General features: G+C 56.2%; 1 protein-coding gene across 2 annotated transcripts; it reads left to right on the top strand.

Moving 5' to 3' along the window:
- The first annotated feature begins 8,689 nt into the window (after nucleotides 1–8,689).
- On the top strand, nucleotides 8,690–18,624 carry MAFF (MAF bZIP transcription factor F). Of its 2 annotated transcripts, none has more exons than XM_047066244.1 (3): nucleotides 8,690–8,767; nucleotides 17,838–17,903; nucleotides 18,172–18,624. In XM_047066244.1, exons 2-3 carry the CDS (start codon nucleotides 17,868–17,870, stop codon nucleotides 18,622–18,624), a joined length of 489 nt encoding a protein of 162 aa, XP_046922200.1. In that variant the 5' UTR covers nucleotides 8,690–8,767; nucleotides 17,838–17,867. The 2 variants fall into 2 exon arrangements, with proteins under 2 accessions (XP_046922200.1, XP_046922199.1); XM_047066243.1 differs by lacking the exon at nucleotides 8,690–8,767 and adding an exon at nucleotides 9,496–9,647.
- The last annotated feature ends 845 nt before the right edge of the window (nucleotides 18,625–19,469 follow it).

The raw sequence follows: 19,469 nt of genomic DNA on the forward strand, positions 1-19,469 counted from the left end.
AGTGGAATTTCAACAAATGGTCGTTGTTATGATTAGTAATGCTGAGAAAGGGACACAGAAGAGAAGAGAGGAGCCTGGGTTGTAGTGACAGATTTGCTTGTGACCAAGCAGATCACGTGAACTAATACCCATTACAAAATAATTTGACTTCACATCCATCATCTCTGAATTGTAGTTTCTTTTCTTTCTTTCTCTTTCTTTCTTTTTCTTTTTTGTTTTTTTGTTTGTTTGTTTTTGAGTTTACTTATTCATTTTGAGAGAGACAGTGCAAGCAGGGGAAGGGCAGAGAGAGAGGGGAACAGAGGATCCGAAGCAGCCTCTGCACTGACAGTAGTGAGTCCTATGCCGGGCTTGAACCCACAAAACATGAGATCATGACCTGAGCCCAAGTTGGACGCTCAGTCGACTGAGCCACCCAAGTGCCCCTGCAGTTCCTCTGGTTTGCATTTTACAGGTGAAGAAAATGTCCCTAAACCACAATTTGAATTTTGCTCAAGAGTTTCAGCTTTGAGTCGAGAGAACCAGGTGAAGACTCAGACTTCTCACTGCAAATATTTTGCTCTCCACGCCCCACACAAGTGGAGTTAGGGCGATGGTTATCAGGAAGCTTGCAAAAGGCCAGGCATTCCTCCCTCTGCGGAGTAATCTGACCCAAGAAAACATGTAGGTTCAGCGGGACGAGTCCCATTCTTCAGCAAACACCCACTCGGGTATTCAAAGTGGGTCTGAAAGACAAGTTTGGCAACGCAGACGCACAACCGAACCTGAAATGCAGAAAAGGCCAAGGGAGGCCGGATCAATTGTTAGAAACCCTCAGAGATCCATGAAAGAAATTCACAAAGTAGAATCTCAGGGCCTGATGAAATCGAGTGCCCCTCCTCTAGGTATTTCCGGTGAAAACTGTTAAAGGAGTGGATAAAGCAGGAGATGAAGTATAGGGGATGATTAGGTAGCACTGAATGATCAAGCAATGGGAGGGCCGGGGGCAAATGAGTAGGCAAGGGAACACACTCCGTTGGGTTTCTGTTGGATTTTGCATTGGGGCCGTTCAAGTCCAAGAACTTCTCTTGAGGGGCTGTGCTAGAAACATCTCGGTGGGGCTGGCAGCTACAAACATCGCAGAGCAAAAGGTCTGCTTTCTAGGAGCCCAGAAGCCAGAGAATCAGGCTAGACCAAGTCCTCTGCCTCAGAGTTGGATGGAAATGTAACTGAAATTTACCGAATGGTGCAGTTTTCCACCCTTACCTTGTCTGATCCTCACAACAATGCTGAGAAGTAGTTACTATTATCCTCCACTTTATTGCGTTTTTTAAATGTTCGTTTATTTATTGTGAGAGGGAGAGAGCGCACACATGAGCAGGGAAGGGGCAGAGAGAGAGGGGGAGAGAGAGAATGTCTCTGAGCTGTCAGCGCAGAGCCTGACACAGGGCTGGATCCCATGAATTGTGAGATGGAGACCTGAGTGGAATTTAAGACCCCGGAAGCTTAACCAGCTGAGCCACCCAGGCGCGCCCCCTACTCTGTTGTTGCAGAAACCTAGGTTCTGCAGTGTGAAATGATCTCCCAAGTCACGGGTCAATAAAAGGCAGAAGCAGAATCAGGACCTTGTCTTCTCTTTTCTTTCCCTACTCTGTAGACGTCCCCACTGGGTGCCAAGTAATGTTCTTGGTGCTGAGGAAACCACACTGAACAAAATAGGTAAAAATCTCTGCCCTTGTGCTGTTTGCAGTCTTGTGGTGGGAAGACAGATGATAAGATAAAGCCAAACACGGAGTGCGTTTTGCTAGAGTCTTCGGGTGAAGTGTCATGATGTTATTAGCATCTTTCCAAATACCTTGCATGTTGAATCTGGGGTTGTGTATGTGAGTGCCGTCGTGTTAGTCCCTCCCTTTTCTGTGTGTTTGAACATTTTTATAATTAAAAAGCTGGGGAAGGGGCACCTGGGTGGGTCAGTCGGTTGAGGGTCTGACTCTTGATTTCGGGTCGTGGTCCCAGGGTCGTGGGATCGAGCCCCGCTTCAAAACTTTGGCTTTCACTTGGCGGGAAATGGGGAGCCACGGAGCGTTTTTTGAGCACCGTGACCTGATTGGATTTACATTTTAACAGATCATTATCTGTTCGGGCACGATTAGACCATAAGGGGCAAAGCAGAGACTGGGAGGCCGGTGAGGAGGCTGTCTAGAAAGTGGGGTGAGAGACGACGGTATGGCCCGTTATCCCATCCAATCACCACGACCGCAGAATCATTACGGTTGGGGTTTGTGTCATGATAGAACGCGTAAGGTGTAGAGGGCATTGCAAGAAGGCATTGGTGAGGTCTGTCCAGTGGGAAGCTTTGTGAGATGATTCTTGAACGGGGGCGGGCAAAATAACCCCCCTACCACCTGGTCCTCCAAACAAAGTTTTGCTGGAACTCAGCCACATCATTCATTCACACGCCTATGCTTTCTACAACGGCAGAATTTTGAGTAATTGTGACAGAAACCATAGGGCCCACAATGCCTGAAATATTTCTCCCTGGCCCTTTACAGAAAAAATTTACTAACCCCTGTTCTTTTTTTTTTTTTTAATGTTTATTTATTTTTGAGAGAGAAAGACAGACAGTGAGCAGGAGAGGGGCAGAGAGAGGGGGAGATACAGAATCCAAAGCAGGCTCCAGGCTCTGAGCTGTCAGCACAGAGCCCGATGCAGGGTTTCAAACCACGAACCACAAGAGCATGACCTGAGCCGAGTCGGACACCTAACCAAGCCACCCAGGTGCCTCCACTAACCCCCGTTCTTAAGTGGGGTTTCAAAGGTTGGATAGGAGTTTGCCAGCTGGGTTAAGAAAGTGAAAACATGGGGCGCCTGGGTGGCTCAGTCGGTTGAGCGACCGACTTGGGCTCAGGTCATGATCTCACGGTCCGTGAGTTCGAGCCCCGCGTGGGGCTCTGTGCTGACAGCTCAGAGCCTGGAGCCTGCTTCGGATTCTGTGTCTCCCTCTAACTCTGTCCCTCCCCTGCTCATGCTCTGTCTCTCTCTGTCTCAGAAATAAATAAAAAAAGAAAGAAAGAAAGAAAGTAAAAACATGCCAGATGGAAAGAACCGTATGAGCAAAAGTCAACATCATAAGATTGTGCGGATCGTTTGGGGCAACTGCAAGAGGCTGAATGCTCCTGGAATCTGATGTGTGAGCAGGTGAGTGGGCAGTGAGCTACAGAGGCCACGCGTGAAGGGTCTCGAGTGCCAGGCTGAGGATACGGATCTTGTTCTGCAGGCAGTGGGAGCCCCGGAAGGGTTACAAGCAGACAACCGACGTGGGGAAAAAAAAAATCCCCCTGATTACATGAGAGAGGTGACTGGAGGGCACAGAGGTCACAGGCAGCTGTGTAATGATTACACCAGTTACATGGCTTCTGACTTGATGCCGGGGGTGGGGGGGGTGGGAGGCATCGGGTCTTGTACCCTCTTCTGGAAGGAAATGAGTGCAGGTGACCTTGGGCTGTGCAGCTACGTGTGTTCCCATCCCAAGGAGGAAAGCCGGTCCTGGCCAGCTAAGCCAGGACGTCCCCGCTCTAGGGGCCCCTCAGCCCAGCTCAGGGGCTCACAGGAGAGACCGTGGCCTCAGGGCCAGAGGGCCAGGGACGCTTTGACAAGAAGTTAGCCTGAACCTGGATCCTGAAGGCTGGTGAGGGTTTGCAGAGGCTGGGCAGAGGGCATCTCGGGCAAAGATGTGGGACCTGTGCCAGTGATCGTGCGGAGTCTAGCCTCTCAGGATGGGGGTCTAACGTGGGGGTCTCCTCCCTTTCTCTTTTCTCCGGGGCTCCTCACTTCAGTTTCTCCAGCCAGTACGGATAAAGCACCTACTACGTGCACAGCCTCACTCTTGGCGGGGTGGGGACACGAAAGGTCCTTCTGTTCCTGTCCTTAGAGTTCACAATTTAATGCACACTTGCCCCAGATACACAGGTCATCGTTTATTGTGACGAAGCCCTGGACTACAGGCAAATATGATTTTCCTGGAAAAATCACAAAATGACAAGAGATCGTGTTCCGCGGGACCAGGCAGGGATAGCCTAGGGAATGTCGCAGTCGTGAACAACGATCTGGGAGTCATCAGCACCGGTGGCCCCTGAGATCTTGAAGGGGAATGAGATTCCCCAGGGACAGCAAGAGCAATCAGAGGCCAGCTCGGAGCATCACTAATCACTGAGCTCGTGGGGAAGCAGGGATAGAGACTGAAAAGGTAGGAAGGGAAGCCCAAGCCTTAGAGGCAGAGCCAAGAGAGTGTTTCAGAACGGAGAGGAGGGAGCCACACGGTCCAATGCTGTCCAAGGACAGGACTGGGACGGAAAGGGAACCTGGGTTCAGTAACCAGGAGGTCCTGGGGAGGCGAGGGGGCAAGAAAGCACAGAGGGGGTGAGAGAGATCTGGGTGTGAAAGGGAAGAAAAGGTGGGGCTGGGGGCTGGGGTGATGGGGGGGGGGATAAAAGGTGGGGGCGGGGTGGGGATTGGTGATGTCAGCCGCTTGGGGAAGATGTCGGTGCTGAGAGAGTGGACAGGAGCTGGGGGGGTGGGGATGGGTCCTCTGCCACCGACTGGACGCGTGGATATTGGGCTGGTGGTCTTGCCTCCCCTCCTGGCGTTCAGATTTCTCGATTTCTCGTCTGGCGATGATAACACCTAGCTGCTCAAATGGTGGAGAGGACCTGTGGCAATCAGGCCCAGCACATCCAGCAACGGGGTCCCCTCTGGGCAGCTGGCGAGCCCGTAAACTGGTCCGTGTCCTCGCCTTTAAAATGAGGCTGATCATTTGTGCCCCACTGCCCGCCTGCCACGTGGAGGGCTTTTGTGAGAAGGAAAGTGAAGTTATAAAGACGCTGAAATGCGATAAAAGCACAGGTGATGGGGGGGGGTGGTTGGTGGATTTAGCAGTGGGAGAAAAGATCCGGGGAAATACACACCGTGCAAACAGGTCTGAGGCACTTAGTGCTGTGCCTGGCACATAGGAAGCGTCCCCTAAACATAGTGATGAGTCCTAAGCAGTAATAAGGTGGTAAGAGGCACGCGACGGGTGAAGAACTGGGAACAAGGGCCAGAAATGATCCCTGTGACATCACTCCCACCCAGCAGAGGAATGCACCCGAAATGCGGCACCTGGTTCAGTTGAGGGAGGGTTGCCCCCCCTAAGGGGGGCTGGGAAGGCCCCAGTGTCCAGGGACAGGAGCTCTTAGGGGCCTGGAAATCAAATCTCAGGGCAGGAAGCACCTCCAGAGAACACTCGACCAACCAACCGGGAGTCTCAAAGCCAGCACCGGTCCCCCTTGGCAGTGAGCCTCCAGGCTGTTCTACAATGTGGGACGCACACGGCAGAGTCAACTTTCCTTCGAAGAAAGTTTAGTGGGTTTGAGATTGTTTCAAAATCACTGACCTAATCCCAGGCTGTCACTGCAGATGGGGAAACTGAGGCTGGGAGCGAGGAATGCCCCACACCGGGGTCAGCCAGGGGTGCGAGTGAGCTGAGAGCCCGGCCTGGGTCAAGCTGTCACCGCGCACCTGCTATTGAGCAAGGCACGCCCTGTGGGCTGGGGTCCCACGGAGATGTGCTTGGGTGCTATTTGGTGTCTTGGCCAGGCGACAGGGGGGTGGAGCTTCGCAGTCAGTGTTCTGCCTGACTCAGCTGGCTGAAATGCTCCCTCCCTAGAAACTGGCAACAGGGCCCCGCCCCGCCGGCCGGCAGGAGGTGGGGTCTCTGGCCCCGGGGGCGGGGTCCTCACTGTCTTTGTGCCACTCGCCCAGGGAGGAAGCTAGGGGATCCCGGAGGACTCCTCTTTCTCTCACCCAATATCTATCAGTCTCTTATCCCGCACTTGGCACCGGGCCACATGCTTTTAAGTGTGAACACATTAAATTGTTTCTCAACCCATGAGGTCGGCACTATTTGTAAACCCAGTTTACAAAGGAGGAGAGTGAGGCAGGGAGAGGTTAAGTCACTCAGCCCGTGGAGGGGTGGAGGCCAGGATTTGAAGCCGGCAGACTACCCTGAGAGCCCCTACTTAAAAAAAAAAAAAGAAAGAAAGAAAGAAAAAGAAAAAGAAAAACAAAGGAAAAAAATGGTATTAAAACAGAAATTGCAGGAATGACAGAATTTCTGTATGTGCTCCACCCAGATCCCCCAGCTGTTAATATTTTATCACATTATCTTTCTAACTCCCTTCTGTCTTGTTCTGAACCATCTGAGAGTAAATTGCAAGCCCCTTCCCCTCCAAATATGCCCACACGTGTTTCCTAAAATCGAGGACTCTCTCTTGCCTGACGGCAGGACAAGGACCCCAGATCAGGAAATTAACACCAGTGAGATTCTATTAGCTGGTCTCCAGAGCTCACTGGGGTTTTACCAGCTCTCTTCACAACGTCCTTCATACCAGCAGGAAATCCTGGACCCCACACCGCCTTCGGTTGCCGGTTGCCGTGTCTCCTGTCAGCCTGGAACAGCTGCCCTCTCTTTTCGTCTTTCGTGATCTCGCCATTTCTTTCAAACGTACGGTCTCTCGGCGTTAGGGTGGTCACACGTTTTCCTCACGATCACCTTCACCAGGAGTGTTTGGATGCCTCGTCCTTCTCAGTGCATCATTTAGGGGAAGCACGGGTCGATTTGTCCCCTCACTGCGGATGGGAACTTTGATCACTTAGTGAAAGGGGTATCGGCCAGGTTTCTCCACTGTAGGATTACTATCGTTCCTTTTCTAATTAAAAAATCGTATTTAGGGCAATACTTGGAGGCTACACAATTTCACGCTGCTCATCAAATCTTCGTATCCATTGACGATTCTTCTTGGAATCCATTGTTACTAGAATGCTTGCCTAATGGTCATTTTCTCACCCTGTCATTCCTTCTACTGGAAGGAGGAGCTTTGTCTTATTTATTTATTCATTCATTCATCTATCCATTCATTCATTTATTCACATTAGTATAGACTCATCGATTCTCCTTTTATTTAATGGGTTCTGATCATCATTACTGTTATTTATTTCGATGTTCAAATTGTCCTAGGTTTGTCCTGTGGGAGCCCCCTTTCAAGCCGCAGAGCTGCTGCTTTTAAAAACGACGTTGCTGGGGGCACCCGCGTGGCTCGGTGGGTGAAGCCTCGGACTTTGGCTCAGGTCACGATCTCACGGTGCGTGGGTTCGAGCCCCGCGTCGGGCTCTGGGCTGACCTCTCGGAGCCTGGAGCCTGCTTCGGATGCTGGGTCTCCCGCTCTCTTCCTGCCCCTCCCCCGCTCATGTTCTTTCTCTCAAAAACAAGTAAGCATTAAAAAAAATTAGCAAAAAAATAATAAAAAATAAAAAATGACACTGTCACTCCACCTTGACCAGAAAGGGAACCATGTCTTCGGGGAAGCAGTCTCTGCTGTGTGGGCACTGAAGTGCTGACCCCCTGACGAGGGCAGGCTGGGGATGGGAGCAAAGGCTTCAGGGAGCATGGTGTCCAGGGGTGTCGTGCAGGCCACCGGGGATTCATTCACTAGTTCATTCACTACTATGGCCTGAGATGCTCTTAGAAAATGGAGGTGGGGAGAGAGAAAGACCACCAGCCACAAGGGCGCAGTTTGTAAAATCAAGAACTTTTGTACCCCAGGGGTAACATGAGGGGCTCTGTGAGACGTGTAGATGTAGGGCAAGTGGGCAATCTGCTGGGGGGTGTGGTTCTTTAAGCGTCAAGTCAAATTCGCCACAACATTTGGTCACTTGGGAAGCTAGTGGGCCAATCTGCATAGGAAACCCAAGGCTTTCAGGAAGTGAGAGATAGTTGTCCCCATCCCTGATGGACCTGGACCCAGAGGCGGGAAGGCATAACAAGGGCTCTCTCATTCTGGAGCCCAGTGCCGGGCTTGATCCCAAGAACCATGAGATCATGACCTGAGCCGATATCCAGAGTCGGATGCTTAACCAACTGAACCACCCAGGTGCCCCCCAAACTGCCCCTTTTGAGTGGAGCTCCAGGCACTGAATACATCCCTCCCGTTTATACTGGGACCCACTCATTTGGGTATAGTGCCAAACGTCTGGACCAGGAATCAATCAGGTCTGGATTCAAATTCCAGTTCTGGTACTTCCTAGCTAGGTGACTTTGGAAAGTCACTTTCTCTCTCTGAGCCTCCACTCATGTATGTCCTCAGTATATGTTTGTTGAGGGCTCACTATGTGCTGAGCACTGTTCTAGGCTCAGGACATGCAGTGATGAACAAGGTAGACAAGAAACTTACATTCTGGTTGGGGAGACAGACATTACATAGTGAGCAACTATAGGAGATATTAAGGTAATATAAAAACCTATTTCAGAAGTGGGGGCTCTTTTAGCTAGGGCAGTCAGGAAAGGCCTCTCTGAGACAGTGACATCTAAGCCGACCTGAGAGATGAGAAAGAGCCTGGCAGCGAACGGAAGAGGAAACAACTTGTGCAAAGGACCTGTGGTAGGAACGCGCTAGGCGTGTTTGAAAAACAGTAAGAAGGGCAGTGTGACTGAAGAATAGGGGGTGAGGGGAGAGTGGAAGGAGGGGAGGCTGCAGAATTGGGTAGAGGTCAGGTGGCTTAGGGCCCTATAGACCAAAAGGAGGAGTACAGTTTATATTTCAAATGCAAACTGAAGCCGGTGAGGGAATTAAGCCAGAGAGCAGGAAGTGTGTGAAACAATCTGATCCTTGTTTTAAGAAGAACTTTGGTGCGTGAAGAAAGCCGTTGGGAGCAAAGTGGGGAGGCCATCAGGAAGCTTGCTGCCATTGTCGAGGTAAGTTGAGGGTGCCTGGACCAGGTGGGGGGACGGGGGATGGAGTAGAGTGGTCAGATGCAGGGCGGCGTCGGAGGGAGAGCCAGCCTGACTGGTGGGGAGGAAGGGAGAAAGAGGCATGGAGCAAAGCTCCTAGAATCGGGCTTGAACAACTGAAATCGGGGAGTCTGGGGGTGTGGGGGAGCTGAGGTAGTGTTGGTGGTCAGGAATTGGATTTTTGCGGTCCTCCTCTGGCACCCGGGTGGAGGTGCAGAGTGGGCAGTCTCGAACTCTTTGGAGAAGCTCTTTGGGGATCCTGGGCATATGGATGGCGTTTAAAACCACGGGACTGGATGAGATCAAGGCAGAGGGTGTAGGGTGAAAGGAGAAGAGGTACGGGGCTGTCGACTGCAAAAACGAGACAAACGACACCTCCGCCCACGCGGCTCTCGCGAGGTATCACGTGAACGCACCCAGCCGCCTCTGACTGGGGTCGAGAACGCCCGCCGCGCGGAGGCGCGGAGGCCCGGAGATCGGGCCTTGTGTGGGCGGGGCCCGATCGGGGCGGGGCCGCCTGGGGGCGGGGCCCAGAGCCGGGAGGCCGCTCCGGGGCCGTAGGGGCCGCCAGGCGGTGACGTCACCGCATGACTGGGTTTTTATGAATGAAAGGAATCCTGTGAGTGAGTAATTCCGGGAAGCTCGCCTTACAACTCCGCGCCGCCCCCCGCGCCGCCCGCCCCACAACAAAACTCGGCGCTGCGCTCTCGGGAGCCCGGCTCGGAGCGACCGGCGGTCGGGACCGGAGGGGGACCGGACAGGAGGAGGGCGCGGGCCGAGACAGCAACGCCGGGACGGCAGCGGCAGCCGCGCGTGCACGGGGCGCCAGGCGAAGCGGCCGCGGGTGAGGGACGCGGGTCCGAGACGGGGACGGGCGCGCGAAACCCGAGGCGGCAGGGTCTCCGTGCCCGGGAACGTGCCCGGGGCGGGGCGCCGGGGCCCCGCTCCGTCGGCGCTTTGGTGTGTCCTTCGCCCGGACGGCTGGCGGGTGGGGGTGGGGGCGGGGGCCAGAGGTCCGGGAGCTCCGAGACGGGGCCCAGGCGAGCTTGGCGGGGTGCGGTGGTGACGGGCCCCTTCTGGGGGAGCGCGCGGGGAGGCGGCCGAGCGGGGCAGGAAGGGGCAGCGCAGGCCGACGAGCGTCAGCGTCCGCCCAGGCGGGACCGGGGGCGGTGTGTGCACGTACGTGACTCGGTGAGAACAGTCCCTGGACCGGTGCCCGCGAGCAGTGCGTGCGCGGTTTGTTTACGTCCGAAGGCGGGCGTGCGTATGTGTTCCCGGGCCAGTGTCCCGCGTATCCTGCCCGGTTCGTGCGTGCGTGTGTGTGTGTGTGTGTGTGTGTGTGTGGTGTGTCCGCCGCGCGCGCTCCCAGGGGGGTGAAGACCCCGGGGCCTGTGTGTGCCTTGGAGAGAGTGCGCCCGCATGAATAAATGTGGAATAAGGACCCGACCGAGGGAAGTGGCCAGTTCCAAGGTCACACGGGGGTACGGGAATTCTCCCTCCGGCTGTCCCCTTTCGTCCAGACCTCGGCCAGGCCCTGGCTGTCCCCGGAGTTTCCCAGGGACACGGCCATGTGACTGCGGTGTTTGTCCCCCGCCCAGAGCCGGCGCCTGCAGCCCTAGGGTGGGGCAAAGTATCAAAGGCCCCATCCGGCTGGGCTGGGGGGTGAGATGAGTGGGCCACCCCTCCCCCGCCCCAGCACCCTGATGCCTCTGTCCTTGTCCCCAGGTTTTCCAGCTGCCCCAGGAAGGCAGACCCTAGGGACTCTCCTTCATCTCCCCAGGGTTGCTCATCCCCTCCCTCTCGGGAGGAACAGGAAGGGCCTGAAAACCCACCACAAAGCTGGGAAGTAGGAAGGAATCCGTGGCTTCCTCTCTTTGGTGGCTCCTCTGGCTGGTCCTGGTTCTGGAGGTTGTACCTGCTGGGTTGGGGAGGGTGAGACCGGGAGACTGGGGTGGAGCTGGTTTCTGCTCTCCTGGTGGTTTCAGTTCCCAGGTGGGATTAGTCAGACCTATGGATGGCTGGACCTGAGGAGCTAGTTGAGGGCCTGGGCCAGGCCTAGGACCCGGAGTCCTCACCCTGGGCTAGGCATGGTCAACAGGCAGTGGAACAGGTGATCTTGGTCCTGAACAACGTATGAGGGGTGGGGCCCGGAACTCAACCCCCCCGGCCGCACCAGCCTCGTGGCACGGGATGGGGTCTAGGGAGTCCTTGGTCCTATTCTGCCCTCCCCCTCCCACCACAGGGCTTCAGAATCGTCCGCGGGGTGGGGGTGGGGGGGCAGTGATTGAGCTTGAGGGGGTGAGGAACCGGACGAACTTTTAACCTTGAATCTTTGAGCCCTGGTGAGCCCTGCTTCCACAGCTCAGAACTTCAGCATCTCCATCTGCAGCAGGGACTAGGCAACATGCAGGGCGGCAGGATGGGTGTAGAAGGGGGGTGGGGTGGGGTGGGGTGTGGCAGCCTCCACCTGCAGCCTATGGGAGAAAAAGAAGAGCCAACAGCCCCAGGCTGGACCCAGGGAGGTCCGGGAGTATAGGGTTTGGGTGAGGGAGGCGGCAGCCAGGAGCACAGGAACCAGGCACCCCCCAGCGATGGAGCCTGTCATGGGCCAGATGCTGGGGATTAGATGGTGAGCAAATCAGATCCCTCTGGAGCTTCCAATCGAGGAGGGGGAGCCAAAGTTGAAGGAAGAGCTACCAAACTCGATGCAGAACCATGGCTGAGATGGGTAGTCTGGGGCAGCAGCCACTGTGATTTGAAAGCATATAAACAGGGCTCCGACTTAGCCAGGGCAATCAAGGGAGGCTTCCCTGAGGAGGTGACCAGTGAGCTGGGTTCTCGGATGGCGTGCTGGTCATCTACGAGGCCCTTAAGGGCAGGGACTGTGATTCATCTTTGGGCCTTCGGGACCCAGCACCGAGCCTGGCACAGAGTAGGTGCTTCCTGGATGGTTGCTGATTGAATGAAGGAATGAACACTAGGCCCGTGTCCCGAAAGAACTCCACAGCACTTGGAAAACGAGGCCTGGGAAACTTCCAGTGAAGCAGGGAGCCCGAGTGGGCTATAGGGTTCTTGAAGCAGCCCCTCAAAAGTGAGCAGACCCTCGGGCAGCACTCGGTGCGGGACAGATGGCAGGGCCGGCCGTGGAGGCAGCCCAGACTGGAAGCCAGCGAGGAGGCAGCTGCAGTCCTGGTTCAGCTGAAAGGGGAAGTGGTCCCTGGCTGGGCAGGTGGAGCAGAGGGATGGTCAAGGCCGATGGTCTCCGAGCTTGTGTTCTCATGCCCCTGCCTCCAGGGAGCCTTCACTGATTTCCTTTCCCAGGGCGTCCACTCTGCTGCTGGTTTTGGAGCTCCATTCTGGACCAGAATCTGACACTCTATAAAACTCCCAAATCATCAGTGCTGGGAGGTGCATTGGGCTTGGGGGAAGTTCGGCATGTTGGGAAACTGAGGCCCAGAGAGAGAGAGGGGAGGGACGGATTTGAAGTCACACTGGTGAGCGTGAGGGGGTGGCAGAACCAGAGCTCGAATGCAAGGGCCCTGCTTCCATGGGGTGCTGGGCTCTCCCAGCTTTGCTCGGCTTCCAGCAGGGAGGAGGCTCCAACCAGCGCTGGCGGCCCAGGCCCAGGAAAACACATTTTTTCCCTCTGTCCTCACAGAGGAAGCAGAATGGCTCAGCAACCGGAGAGAAGCCCATGCCAGTGGGTGGGCCGTCTGCAGGATGTCTCTGGAGTGGACCCGGGGCCCGGGAGGGGGGCGGGTGCAGCGGGGTTGGCAGCTGCTGACTGGGCGAGGCAGCTGTCAATCAATCCCCGAGCGTAAACTCATTCTCGTGCCTCCCAAAGAATGTGGGGAACCTGCAGACCCTGGAGGTCAACTCTGCTGGCCTCCGAGGGAAGAAGAGGAGAAACTGAGGAGGTGGGGGGAGATGTGGTGGCCGGCACTGAAGAAAGGGCCCCGAGCTGGGGGTCCTGGGAATCGGGACCCCTGGGTCCCAGCCCATCACTGCCATCAAACAGTCGCTTGGTTGCCTCAGTTACAGAGCTGGTTGGACCTGCTGCTGTCTCCGGCCCAGGGTCCCCCAGACTGGCCGAGGCAGCCTGGCGGAGGACCCACGCCCCTTGGCTTAGAGCCCTGTGACCCCTGGCCTGGGCTTGGAGAGTGAAAGCCTGAGGTTATCAGACAGTTCCCCCTTCTTGTGACTTTCCCTCTGTGATTACCTGACTTTGCTGAGCCGGGACATTCCTGGGCAAACAAAGGTGCCTCTGCTGACATCCAGGATTTGCTTGAAGGGGCTGAGGCTAGAGCAGGAGAAGGAGGAGGAGAAGAGGGAAGAACAGGTTCACAGTGTCCCTAGAAACTGAAAGTATTTAGAATCCCAGTCAGCTGAGTGGATGGGAACTTCAGCCGTTCTATAGAATAGCAGATGGCCAACAGTTTCCGCCTCTTGGGCGTGTGTTGTGTTGAGAAGGATTCTTTTTTTTTTTTTTAATTTTTTTAAACACTTATTTATTATTGGGAGACAGAGAGACACAGAGCATGAGCAGGGGAGGGGTAGACAGAGGGGGAGACATAGAATCTGAAGGAGGCTCCAGGCTCTGAGCTGTCAGCACAGAGCCCGACGTGGGGCTCGAACTCACAAAGTGAAAGATGATGACCTGAGCCGAAGTCAGTCGCTTAACCAACTGAGCCACCCAGTCGCCCCGTGTTGAGAAGGATTCTGAGGCTGTCTTTTTTTTTTTTTTTAATTTTTAAAAATGTTTATTTGTTATTATTATTATTATTATTATTTTTTTTTTTTTGAGAGAAAGAGAGACAGAGTGCAAGCAGGGGAGGGTCAGAGAGAGGGAGACACAGAATCTGAAGCAGGCTCCAGGTTCTCAGCTGTGAGCACAGAGCCCGACGCAGGGCTCGAACTCACGGACCACGAGATCATGACCTGAGCCAAAGTCGGACGCTCAACCGACTGAGCCACCCAGGCGCCACCCCCCCCAAAGCTCAGTGGGGGAACAGTGCTGTGATTGATTAGTGATGCCTGCAGAGAGAGTGGAGGGGGTGGGGGCGATGGGGAGGTAAGCCAGCCATTTGCAGCTCCTGACCTTGTCTAAGTCTCTTGTATCTTACGTGCTTAGACTGTTATGATTGTCCCCACTCTACAAGTGAAGAAACCAAGGCCCAGAGATTCCCCTCTTGTCTGTGGGTCAGGCCGTGCTTCCGAGGTTCCGCATCAGCCACAGCACCCAGGGCTCAGCACCTAGCACCCAACGGGCTCTCAGTTAACCTGCTTCACCTCTCCTATCAGGTCTCTCTGTGGGTGACCCTGGACTACCCTACTGACTTCTCTGGGCATTAACCTCACAGAGCCGTCAGGTCCTATGAACGGGGTCCGGATCCAGCTCTGGGTCCTTTACACGTGTTCAGAATCCACCCCCCCCCCGGCCCCCGCCAACTTGGGGGGGAGGCAGCCACTCACCTGCCGTGTGACTTCAGGCAAGAGATGCCCCTCCGTGGGTCTCCACCTCCTCGTGGGTGAAGTGAGGATGCAGGGCTGGGTGCTCTCCGAGGGCCTTTCCCGTGTGACCCCAGCCGGCCTGGGGACCCTGAGTCAAAGCAAGGTCCCAGTGCGGGCTACCAGCCTGACCCCTCCTGGACGGACTCAGCGATTCTAATGACCCCCAGGTGCTCACTGACCTCTGCGTTCTATACCACTTGGTTCCTCCAAAACCCTGCTCGGCGGGTATCGTTCTGATCCCACAGTAGGAAAAGTGGAGGCCCAGAGAGGTGCAGTGCCTTGCCCGAGGCCACACAACCCGGAGAAGACAGAGACGGGACTCAAACCCAGGCTCGACTCCATCCAGTGCTCCTTCCTTCCCATAGCCCACCTGGGGGCCCAGCGTCGTGAGGGCAGAATCCCTTCTGCTCCCTTCCCGTCTCCCTAGCCTCTGTGTTCTATTCTTGCCAGGCAGAAGAAGGCGGCAGGTAGAACGGGGGAAGAGTTGGAGACGGGCACGGGGAGGTTTTCTCCTGGACCGTGTTCAGCTAGGCTCGGGCTTGGCGTTCGCTTCGGACACTGACAAGCCGGGTCGTGGTGTCAGACCACCCACCCACGTCTCACCAGCGCCTGCTACCTGCCGGGCCCGGGGCTGGTGGCCTCGGCACCCAGAACTGCTCCGGCCCCGTTTCTGCCGCAGAGCTCCCTGTCAGGTGGGGAGACAACGAGGAAATAGGCGATCACAAGATGGGGGGGGGGGGGGATGTGCGAGGGTGGGCGGCACCCATGACGTTCTTACGGATCAGGGAGGGCTTCCTGGAGGAGGAGTTGTCTGGGCCCAGGGCAGAAGGATGAGTGGGAGTCTGCCAGATAAAGTCAGGGGGAGACGTGTCACGGGGCGTGGGGTTGCCCAGGGGCCATACGGTGTGGGAGGGAGGAAGTGAAAGAAACTCTGAGCTGCCAGATGGGGGCGGGCAGTGATGGCAGACGGGCCTCAGGTGCCGCGCAGGTGGGCCTGGACCCTGTTCAGGGCTAGTAAGGGGCCATGGAAGGTTTTCATCTGGGTGGTGACGTGGTCACACGGTGGAAAGAACGTCCAGTTGCTGTGAAGAGGATGAGCGGAGGCCAGCAGAGAAGCATTCTAGGCCCTTCCCAGGTGTGTGTGTGGCGGGAAGGCTATTTAAGAGGCCCGTGTTGGAGGGCAGGATTGGCAGGGGTGGCTTGGGAGGGTCTCAGGGTAGGGTCGGTGAAAGGCCAGGGTCCTACTTGGGACTTTCTGGGACTCAGCTACACCGCAAGGAGCCTGGGTGGCTCTGAGGACCCTCCCAGCCCAACGGCCACGGTGGCTGCCCCTCTCAGGGGATCTCTTCAAGTGCCACCTTCCCCCTCCTGTCCCCCTCCTTGCTTCCCTCCGGGGTGCCAGAGCCCCTGGCTATGCGGGCCCCAGGAGCTGCTGGGGGGCTCCAGAGAAGCCTGGGGCTTCTCTGCACGTCGGCCTGAGTCACAGTGAGAGTTCCAACGGTAGTTCGGCAGGAATACGTGAGCACCTGCTGTGTGCCAGGCCCTGGGCACTGGCACGCAGGCAGAGGGCAAGACAGAATGTCTGCTGTCGTGGAGCTCGCGCTCCAATGGGGAGGCAGACACTGAACCTATATGTGCAATAGATGTCATAACAATTACATATAGTGGAAAGTACCATGAAGAAACGTGAGGTAGGAAAGGGAAATGGAGAGAGAGAGAGAGAGAGAGAGAGAGAGAGAGTGTGTGTGTGTGTGTGTGTGTGTGTGTATCCAGGGCTGGGAATTCTAAATGGAGTGAGAACGTGAGATTTGAAAAGAGCCCCGAAGGTGAGGAAGCAAGCCTTGTGGCCATCTAGGGGAAGAGAAAGCCAGGCCAGGAGAACAGGCAGTGCAAAGGCCCTGGGGAGGAGTGGGCGTGGTTTGTTGAGGAACAGCAAGGAGGAGGGTGTGGCTGGAGCAGCGCCAGGGAAGGGGAGCCGAGCCGAAGCTGAAGTCAGAAGCGTGTGTTGGGGCCACATCATGCAGTGGTTTGTGAGCCATCGTGATGACTTTGACTTTGACTCCCAAGAGAGATGGGGGCCACGGGAGGGTCCCGAGGGAGAAGTAACATGAGTGACCTAACACACTCTGTGGGGGAAACTGAGGCACAGAACAGTTACCCGATCTACCAGAATCGGAGGTAGTGAGTGGAACCGCCATCAAAAAGCTCCGGGTGTGTCTGGCACCCGGGTCCAGGCACTTGCGTTTCTCGGGGCCCGTGGGAAGGTATCAGAGGCTGAGCTGAGGCTGTGAGGTGTGTCCCTCAGAAAGCTCGAGAAACCAGGGCTTGCCCTCATTTGCCCCTGCGGACGTACTGGGTACTGCTAATGAGAATTGATAGGGTGCTGCATCTGAGGTCACAGGGCGTCTTCCCGCCCTGTCCTCTGTGCTCCTCACCCCCCCCCCCCACTGCCTCCCTGTGGATGGTAACAGATGAGGAAGTGCGGGCTAACAACGAATGGGGGAGAAGATCCGATGTGCAGGGACAGAGAGGACTGCTGTTTTAAAAGGGGGCTTGGGGAGACCGTCACCCTCGTGGGCACTGGCCTCCGGAATGCATTCTCCATATCTCCCCCACGTCAGTGTTTGGCATACCGTAGATGCTCGATAAATAGTTGCCGAAGGAACACGGAGGTTTCAGGCCTATGGAGGATACACTGAAGGCCCCTGGGCCCCTCCTCAGTTGAGGTCTGACTGCCCTGCCTGACCAGGGTGGTGCTGAATTCGTGCTCGCGGCTGCCGGGCAGAGGAAGCTTCTCCAAGACAAACTTTGGTGAGGAAAGCTTGGGCTGGGGAAGAGGGAGGAGGGGACTGTTTTTTTTGGGTGTTTTGGTTTTTTTTTTTAAGTTTCTTTATTTATATTATTCATTATTTTTAAATGTTTATTTCTTTTTGAGAGAGAAACAGAGTGCAAGCAGGGGAGGGGCAGAGAGAGAGGGAGACACAGAATCGGAAGCAGGCTCCAGGCTCCGAGCTGTCAGCACAGAGCCCAACGCAGGGCTCGAACTCACAGACCATGAGATCATGACCTGAGCCGAAGTCGGATGCTCAACCGACTGAGCCACCCAGGCGCCCCTATTTATTATTATTTTTTAAGTAAGTTCCATACCCAACGTGGGGCTCGAAATCACTGCCCTGAGATCAAGAGTCACATACTCTACGGACTGAGCCGGCCAGGTGCCCCACATATGTTTTGGGTGCTTTGGTGTATGTAGGTTATACTTCAGTGAGAAGTTAAAAACAATCAAATAGACATATCTGGACCCCATGTGGAAGGATGGCTGGTATGGGAAGATGAAAGGCAAGAGAACAGTAAAGAGAGCAGAAAGTGTAAAGGTCCTGATGCTGGAATGGGCCCCTGGGACAGAGAAAGGTGGTATGACAGGACTTCCTGAACAGCAGAGGCCTTGAATGCCGAGGCAGTGAGTCTGAGTTTTATTCCAAGTAGAAGAGAAAGTAACCTCGGTCTCCTCTCTCTCTCCTAGGTCTCAGCTCAGAGGGCACCTTCTGCAAACATGTCTGTGGACCCCTTATCCAGCAAAGCCCTGAAGGTGAGGATGCTGCCTCTGTTGTCCCTGTTCTCCCCCTCGCTTCTGGCTTAGGCTGGCCCATCCCAACTGCCTCTTCAGTTACTGGCATCCTCAAGGGCTCAGCAGGCTTCAGGTGTTCGTGAGGCCCCGGGAAGGGCCGTGGGCTGGAAAGCAAGAGGCCTGATCACAGGCTGTGTGCCCAGGGAGGTGGCTGGGGGGCGGGGGTGGGGGGTGGGGTGGGGCGAGCAGGTCACTCGGTTTCCCCATGCGCTCCACGTGCTGTCCCCAGATCAAGCGTGAGCTGAGCGAGAACACGCCGCACCTGTCAGACGAGGCCCTGATGGGGCTGTCGGTGCGCGAGCTGAACCGGCACCTGCGCGGGCTCTCGGCCGAGGAGGTGACGCGGCTCAAGCAGCGACGTCGCACGCTCAAGAACCGCGGCTACGCGGCCAGCTGCCGCGTGAAGCGCGTGTGCCAGAAGGAGGAGCTGCAGAAGCAGAAGTCGGAGCTGGAGCGCGAGGTGGACAAGCTGGCGCGCGAGAACGCGGCCATGCGCCTGGAGCTCGACGCGCTGCGCGGCAAGTGCGAGGCGCTGCAGGGCTTCGCGCGCTCGGTGGCCGCCACCCGCGGCCCGGCCGCGCTCGTGGCGCCAGCCAGCGTCATCACCATCGTCAAGTCGGCCCCCGGCCCGGGCCCCGCCTCCGCCCCCGCCCCCGGCCCCGCCCCCGCCGCCTGCTCCTAGTGCCCGCCCCGCCCGGCCACGCCCGTTCCAGGCCACGCCCCTCCGACCCCCGCTTCCTTCCCAAAGTGCCTAAGCGTGGTCTCTGTCCCTTGGTGCCATTTCTCTGCAGCCACCAGCTCTTGTGGTGAACACATGTTCCCTCCCGAGCCTGCTGTCTTCCTCGTTGTAGCCCCTATAACCGGGACCCAATAGGTGGCCCTGGGGTGGGGCACCTTTGGTGAGAATGGTAGGGTGGGGTTGGCGCCTGGGGTCTCTTTTGGCGGAGAGAGTCCTGCCTTCTTGGACTGGGAGGATGGAATACAGAGCAGATTAGAGAAGGGCTGTCGGGGAGAAGAGGGCCACCCCTCATTGTGTAAACTGTTTGCTCAGATCGTGCCACAGCCCCGCCTCCCCCCAGGATTTAGGAATATGTCCTCTCCCGGGGCTGAGAAGGGAAGGTCAGTTAACAGATGGGGACACAGTCCTCCAGCAGACATGCCAGTGCCCAAGGCCATCTGTGCTTAGTGGTTGAGCTGGAAAAGCTAGGCTTTCTTACTGCTGCCCCGAGATTCCAGCCAGGGGATCCCGCCGGGGGTTGGCAGGGGGCTTGTGGACACGGCCTGGAAAGGGTGATGGAAGGGCCTCCCTGACCCGGGAGCCGCCTCTGTGAGTTAGGGGAAGAGAAGTAGAAGGCCAGAGAAGGTGATACAGATGGAAGAGATGGAAGGAGCTGGCCAGCCAAAGAGAAAGGGGACCAAGGAGGTGACCACCCACTGTGGCAGGTGGGAAGACAGATGCTCAAGTCCTGCAGCCAGGGGTGGGGGTCCTGAGAAGGGAAGAGTCCCACCCCTCCCCCTGGGAATGTC

This window comes from Lynx rufus, unplaced genomic scaffold (assembly GCF_022079265.1).
Source record: "Lynx rufus isolate CCGP_SWC_20201006 ecotype Redwood Valley unplaced genomic scaffold, mLynRuf1.p SCAF_7, whole genome shotgun sequence".
NCBI lineage: Eukaryota > Metazoa > Chordata > Mammalia > Carnivora > Felidae > Lynx > Lynx rufus.

What these genes read in the sequence shown, in the direction of transcription:
- MAFF (XM_047066244.1), top strand. Translation starts at nt 17,868, where the DNA reads ATGTCTGTGGACCCCTTATCCAGCAAAGCCCTGAAG. An exon ending in TATCCAGCAAAGCCCTGAAG is followed by an intron (nt 17,904 to 18,171) that starts GTGAGGATGCTG and finishes TGCTGTCCCCAG; the next exon opens with ATCAAGCGTGAGCTGAGCGA.